Genomic DNA, 7,692 nt, shown 5'->3' on the forward strand with positions numbered 1-7,692 from the left:
TATTGTTATTATATATTTTTAAAAAATTCTTTATAATTAATTTTATTTGAAATATGTAATTAAATAATGATAAATACAACGTAAACTAAATATTATGTGAAAAAATATCAAACAATTTTACTAAAAAGATTAAAAAAAAGTTCAATAAAACCTCTTAAAAATCAGAGTTTTAAAAAAAAAACCCGGGTTTTTTCCAATTCTGATATATACAGAATGTCCCAAAATTTGCGAATCAAAATATCATAGTAAGAAAGTTTTCAAAAAATTAATTGAAACAGTTATTTGTAAATTTTTATTTTAAACAAAAGTTATAATTTATTTGTGGATTAAGTAAAGATAAAGAATTTAAATATGGCCAATTATAGACTATGTTTAGATGGGTTACGTTAAACGCTGAAGTGTGCACTTACTAATACTATTGCACGCTCGATTCATGGATAAATGATCGTCTATGTTGATTACAATTAAACCATCCTATATTAAAATCTACTGCTTACATTAAAAATGTACATAACTTTTTTACTTAATTTTTTCAAAATTTTCATGCTGTCATATTTCGATTCGCGATTTTCCGAATACCCTGTACAATGTATATGTACTTGTATACTTATAATTGTTATATTATTGCAGCTAATCAAAACCAAACTCAAAAATAAACAAATACAAGAAATATCACATCAATTCAATGCTGCTATAATAGGTTACGACGAGGGCATACAATCTGATGACAAAGTATTAGCAGGAGCATTATGGAGACGATTCTTTCAGTTAGAATGCAACAATCCGGAACACGTTGAAACACTTCTAATTTATGTTAGGAAACAGGTAAAGCTTTAGGAAATAATGCATAACTATATTCTGTATTTTATTCCATGATATGTAAGATAACTTGCTAAACTTAATTACATGCAGTTTTTATAATTATACATTATTTAAAAAGTAATTTCTTTTTTGTTTGCTTTTCAGATTTGTTTGTTTGACAGTTTACCAAATGATGAAATTTTAAGAAAACCTATTTTAAAATTAATAGACATAAAAAGTTTATGTAAGCATCAACAATAATTATAATTATCAGACGAAATTAACAGATAATGAAATATTATGTTTTTGTAAATACATAATGTTATTAGGAAGAGCTATTGTAAAAATATAGTAATAAAAATAATAATATAGTAGAATGTAACTTTTTCGTAAAGTATTTTCTCTAAATTAAAATGTTTTTCACAACATTTTACATTAATAACCCATTAGATTAAATTTGTAAATTCAAATGTAAATTCAAGACTACTATTCACTATTATTCACATTTAATTTCGTGATCTCCCAGGTTCACAATTACATGGCATATGAAAGCTCTCATGCATTTTGCATCGCATTCCTCTGTCAGTGATGGTTCAGCTTGTTTAAAATAGTTCCTGAATCAATTATTGTTAGATGAGTTAGAATACTGGGCAGATACAATAATTTACAATTCTTTATACATTACCCGTGGTAACGATTTAGCAGCTTCTCGTCATTCATTAATTTAAACAACCAAGTTTGTAACGAATCGTATGTCAAGTCAGAAAGTCCATATTCCTCTTTAAACGAGTATGATTTATACCATAATGGCCGCTGGTCAAGGTTAATGTTCGCTAAAGTCAAATTGTATATCCAATTTTCGAAATCTTTGACTTCCTATAATAGAGTTTAGTCCATCGTGCAAATGTACATTTTATCGAAACGTGTATTTTACCGGAACAATACTTATAATAATGTAATACTTACATAATTTTTACTATCAATAGTGTAAAGCTTATAGTTGGGATTTACATTCTGGTAAGTAGTTATGCTACCACCGTTCCAAGCGACGTTACTAATCTTGCTGTTATCATCACTGCCGTAAATCAACTGTAATTCATCTTTGTGTGTGTGGCCGTTGAATTGCGCTCTAATTATGTGGGCAAATCTGTTGACAATTTTGATGTATTCGCTTTTCCACGTAGTTTGACAATCCGTATTACCAGGAGGAAGATGCGCTAATATATGCACATACTCTTCATCCACTTCAGCTTGCAAAAGCGTATCCGCCAACCATTGCAACTGACCATCAGGATCTTGCGGTTGATACAGTAGCCACCTGTAGAAATGATTCTATACAAAACCGCGTAAAATAAAATATTTAACTTATATACTTCCTGCATTTTAAATAAATATATGATAATGTAAAAAGAGTTAGTACAATAAATATTGAAGAGATCAATTATGTATATTATTATATTGCTGCATTGATAAAAAAATAGCAATTTTTCAATAGAGCATTTTTAAAATTCTTTCTAAACGTTCTAATTAGGATAGTGAATATACATAACTTCATTTTTTCCATGTTGTATCTTCAATAGAAGAAAATTTACTTCATCTTACAAAGTTAAGAAGGAACTTTATTTACAGTTTCACTTGCAAGTCATATCCATTTATACCTCATGTTAACTAAAAATCCATTATCAAAAAGTTACTGTTATCTAAACCTAAACATTCAATTATAATGTATTTTTTAAACTACGTTATAAGAAATTTAGAATAAACAGGTAAAAGGAGCTATCAGAGGAGCTATCAACGTTAGGGCTGTGTACTATGTGGAAGTCTGGAGAAACCAATATGGAGAAAATTAGACCTCTGTTCGAATTCCGAAGCGCCCTGATACTTTTCTCTTGTTATCACTTATTTTTTATGTAAGTTTTCAAAATTCGAACAGAATTATGACACTTTTCTATATATTGACAAATGTATCGTTTTTCACAACAATATATTAATTATTCTTTTATTCATCAATCAATTTTTTTTCATTATCTTAAAAATATTAATTTTTTCATTTGTATTGTCAGGGTTACCACAGACTTGGAAAATCGGGAAAAATCAGAGAAATTGAAATTGGCCATGGAAAACCGCGAAAAGTCACGAAAGGGAAAATGTAAAAGTCTGGAATTTTGAAATTTGCTCACAATTTCCTTAAACTGCTCCTATTCTAGATAACAATTTTTTATTATTACAATTTTTTTAATATTATATCTGACGTTTATATATAATGAAATATATTCAAAACTTTAAACAATTTTAATAAAATAATTAAAATTTATATTTTATTTAGTATCTTGATCGCCTTTTTTCATAACTGCACTCTTTTTTCCAATACTAATTTATTTATTTATTTTTTACTTGAATTTACACCCAAAATTTTAGTGTGCTACTAATTTTTTTTGCGTTGCTTTTAATAATACATGCTAGCTTTTCCTACAATTCTTGACTTTAAATGTGTTAAAATTTATTTTATATTGGAAAATTTTTTATTTTCATTTGGAAAACCAGGAAAAGTCAGGGAATTTTAAAATTTATTTTCAGTGGCAACCCTGATTGTTATGCAAATAATTTTTATTTTATTTGTAGATTGCAATATAACTCATTGATTGATCTACTATGTAGATTTTCTTATCTTATTATTAGTAATCTTATTATTAGTATTTTCGCTTTCAGAGATATCAGTCAATAAATACTTTTATATGAACGCGACAATATATTGTGATGCATAAGATAATTCACAATATTAATTGGCTAATATCTTAGATTGATAACATTAATTACGATATTAATCTACAAATAAACTACTTGTATCTCAATTAAAAAACTGATTTAATATGCTCACCAGTTATAGCTATAACACACGTTATTGTTCAAAGCTATAATTCTAAATCCTTTTTTAAGTGAAACCGTATAAAATCCGCCTTGTAGAATGGTGGAACGTGTAGATTCCGGTAACCACCCGAAATCAATCCATAAATCAGCCATCAGTTTATACAACCATTGCGTGCTTATCTCATCATTAGTAATAGTCCTAGGTGCAAATCTAAAAGAATTGTTCAACACTATATATATTAATATCGGGAGTAAATACGGGAGTAATATATGTATGTATTAATCGCATATGGTATATTTATATTAAAACATTTTTTGGATAGCTTACTGATTTACAGGATGAGACTCGTGATTACCCAAAATAGGATATATAGGAATATTTTTGAACGTTTCATAAATTTGAAGATAGCTTTTGTTCAGACTTTCTATATTTCCTTTTATACTAGTCTCCCAAATACCATGGTCTATTATGTCACCAGTGAAATAAACATAGGAAATATTCTACAAATTAATATATTAATTAATAATCTCTAAAATAACTTGCGATTTTGAAGAATTATAAATAATAATATAGCAATATGTAGATTCTTGCGTACTTGATGTTCAGCTATAACGTGATCTAGGACGTCAATAATGGCATGCCATGGACTGTCGCAATAATGATAATCTCCCCAATAGCCTGCCACCTTGTCGCTTGTATTTGTGTCGTTTTGTCCTTTTCGGCAACAAGTTGGTTCATTGCAATATGCATTACCATAAGGTTCATATTTAGGATCGTAATGAATATCTGTTATTTGCAATATATTTATGGTTTCATTGCTCTCTTCCGGTTTAATCCATTTTGAAGGACCGTCATCAATATTAACTATCCAATTAAACTCATTATTATCAAGTGGACAAAATGGTGACTCTAATAAAACTCCGCAAATTGTATCTGCCGTTAGATTAGGCTTTGAATCTATGATATATAAAATTATTGGCTGCAAATAAAACGTTCAAACTCATAGTAAAAAAGAAAGTTAATAATAAAGAACGCTCGAAAAATCTTATCATCTCGAATATGTATCTTCATAAATTCATTAATTTGAATCGAATCTTACAAAAATCTTGTATAAATCTTATAGAACAGGATAAAATACGATAAGATAAAAATCCTATTTGTTTTCTATCATCTTTTTTTTATTAGGGATAATATATTGAAAAATAATTGATGTTAAAGATATCATATTGCTATGAAAAAATTTTTGATATTATAATAAAAAATTTTCAATTTAATTTTATTTGTATAACAATTCAATTTACTTACCAAATTAATAGTTATCACACCATCGCAGACTTGTGGAGATTGCAATTTCAGTAGAGTACAAATTTTAATCATTTTATTCTTTATATCTTCTTCTGACATGCCCTGTCTACGATATTCTATAAAAGTATTTAGGACAGACTTACATATTATGCAAATATTTTCGCTATTTTCACCGTCGAAACTACGCCAATCTTTACGCAACAAATTAGTTGGAAGAGATAGATTATGGATTAACTGTTGAAATTCTTCAGATTTCTCATCTATCGTTACCCAATTATTAATTTCATATGTAAGACGTGATATTATGTCATCTGCAAAAACAAATAAAACCAATATCTTTCAAGATTTGCAACAAAAGTGTACAACACATTGTATAAGATATATATATTAATTAACGAATATGTGTACTATTATTTTCTGCAATTCTGTTTTAAATAATTATAAGTTTAATGAAAGCAAGGACTTCACAAATTTAAAATAATAAAAAGTAATAAAAACTGTGGGAATCAATGCAGTTAATAGTGCAATTATCTTATATTTATTTAGTTTATTCAATAAATCTTGATTTCGATGAGTGTAACTATTGGATTGTCCGGAAAGTTCGTGCCGATTTTGAAGGAAAATTGAAACGCAGATTTAAATTTTAGTATACATTTATTAAATTTAAATCTTTTGCGGCACGAACTTTCCGAACAACCCAATATAATATAATAGAATTTTGACGTTTCGACTCCTCTTTGAGTCATCTTCAGAATGAATTATCCATTATTAAATCATAAATTCTTTGTTCTGCAATCAAATTTTTTATATAATGTGGGTTTCCCAACAGGGAAACAGTTGACAGACTATTGGAATCACAACATAAAAATACATAGATAATCAAAATTTTTTTTATAGCAGATAGTCATACTGATAAAATAAAGATAAAGTTAGAGAATATACGTAAAGCATATGTCTTAACATAATGGTTTCTAAGTAAAGACTGGACAAGAATTTGTGATCTAACAATGGATAATTCATTCTGAGGATGATTCAAAGAGGTGTCGAAATGTCAAAATTCTTGAAAAAAAAACATTCAAATTTATATTATGATTGCGCTCATCGAAATCACATCAAGGTTTATGAAATAAACTAAATAAATATAAGATAATCGCACTTTTATTAAAAAATAGTCAAAACGTCTTTTTTTCGTCTCAACTGCGTTGATTACCACAGCCTTTATTACTTTTTATTATTTTAAATAATTATTTTATATGAATCGATAAATAATCTTATAAATAATCTTATGATAGCAAAAAAAAGACGTTTTGGCTATTTTCAACGTCTAACATGAAAAAATTCCGATATGTACATACAAATTATATATGTCATATTAAATGATATCGCTTGTGAAAATTTCGAGATCATGAGAGAATTATGATCAAAAACGATAATGCTATCATATTTATCGATAAAAATTTGTTAAATGAGACATCAAAACATTCCGAGATTCAAGCAACAAGAACTATATTATTACTTAAACATATATAAACATCGATAAACATTTTATTCAAAACTTGTTTGAAATTAAACTTTATTATTTATATCGGACTCTTCATTGCTCAAAAATCTTACAATTATATATATATATATATATATATATATATTTAAATAACAGTACAATCCTAATTGTTATTTAATTCTCGATCGATATCTTCATTATTTAATTTTTCTCAACAAATGCGAAAGCATTAGATTTATTGTCTTTGATATTATGATTTCTTTTTGTTTTCTGAAGTTTCTCTAAAATATAATATATAAGAGTATATTTTGTACACCTCAGAACTTTATGTTAAATGGAAATATCTTTTATATTTTTTTATATCGAAGTACATTCTATCAAGTGCCAAGGTTGCGCAAATAATTAACCATAAAAGGTAAAAAATCATCATTTAACTGGCCGTAATCTGTAAGAATTGACCAATCATAGATTATTCCCCTTTCACTGTAATTGATCTTACAGATTATGGCATATAAATTAGCAGATTACGGTTAGTATAAATATAAATGATCCTCAAGAATTAGTTAATTAGAACTGAAGATTTTTGACATTTTTTACTGTGATTGGTTTATTCTTAAGGATCGTTTATACTACTTAGCTGTAATTTATAAGAATTGACTAATAGTCGATTATTTCCCACTCATTCAACTGTGATTATAGTCAATTCTTACAGATTACGGCTAATATAAATGATCCTTTACTTACAGTTACGAAAAATGTGTGTGGCAATCTTTAGAGGGCCCGTATACGTCGTATACTTTCCGTAATTAATTGGCTAATAGTTAATTGAACTAATTTTTAATGGTATGGCTTACGATTACTGCTTTGTGAAAAGTGTGTACTGGTTCCCTTAGGGCCATAGCACAAAAAAATTCAAACAGTAAGATAAACAATAAGAAAATCAACATTGTTGAATGGCCTTATACTATGAATGACCTTATAGTCTCTACTATAATTGGCCAATTCGCTTACTGCTTACATTTTTTGTATGCCATGGCCTTTAGTAATGTGAATATATAGTAATAAGATATTTATGTTTTGCTATCAAGTTAAACAAAAATGGCAACTATATAGGATAATATAAACAGCATGAAGATTGCATTAAACTTTATAGCATTATTTTATGTTTAATAATTTTTTGTTTTTTTATATACATATATATATATATATATATATA

General features: G+C 27.1%; 2 protein-coding genes across 3 annotated transcripts in view; one reads left to right on the plus strand and one right to left on the minus strand.

Annotated features, from left to right (window-relative positions):
• LOC108685852 (ubiquinol-cytochrome-c reductase complex assembly factor 1) overlaps positions 1 to 1,073 on the plus strand; it is a 5,032-nt gene extending 3,959 nt beyond the window's left edge. For both annotated transcript variants that reach the window (XM_018190850.1, XM_018190851.1), the window contains exons 5-6: positions 631 to 825; positions 967 to 1,073. In XM_018190850.1, the coding sequence (XP_018046339.1) occupies positions 631 to 825; positions 967 to 1,062 (291 nt within the window). In that variant the 3' untranslated portion in view covers positions 1,063 to 1,073. The remainder of the gene's footprint in view (positions 1 to 630; positions 826 to 966) is intronic.
• The window catches only part of LOC108685851 (sphingomyelin phosphodiesterase 1-like), a 7,437-nt gene continuing 597 nt past the window's right edge, over positions 853 to 7,692 (minus strand). Inside the window, exons 2-8 of the mRNA XM_018190849.1 lie at positions 4,976 to 5,286; positions 4,266 to 4,649; positions 3,998 to 4,170; positions 3,680 to 3,880; positions 1,768 to 2,119; positions 1,487 to 1,677; positions 853 to 1,415 (exon numbers count right to left, since the gene is read on the minus strand). Coding sequence (XP_018046338.1) covers positions 1,298 to 1,415; positions 1,487 to 1,677; positions 1,768 to 2,119; positions 3,680 to 3,880; positions 3,998 to 4,170; positions 4,266 to 4,649; positions 4,976 to 5,286 — 1,730 coding nt within the window. The 3' untranslated portion in view covers positions 853 to 1,297. The remainder of the gene's footprint in view (positions 1,416 to 1,486; positions 1,678 to 1,767; positions 2,120 to 3,679; positions 3,881 to 3,997; positions 4,171 to 4,265; positions 4,650 to 4,975; positions 5,287 to 7,692) is intronic.

This window comes from Atta colombica, unplaced genomic scaffold (assembly GCF_001594045.1).
Source record: "Atta colombica isolate Treedump-2 unplaced genomic scaffold, Acol1.0 scaffold161, whole genome shotgun sequence".
NCBI lineage: Eukaryota > Metazoa > Arthropoda > Insecta > Hymenoptera > Formicidae > Atta > Atta colombica.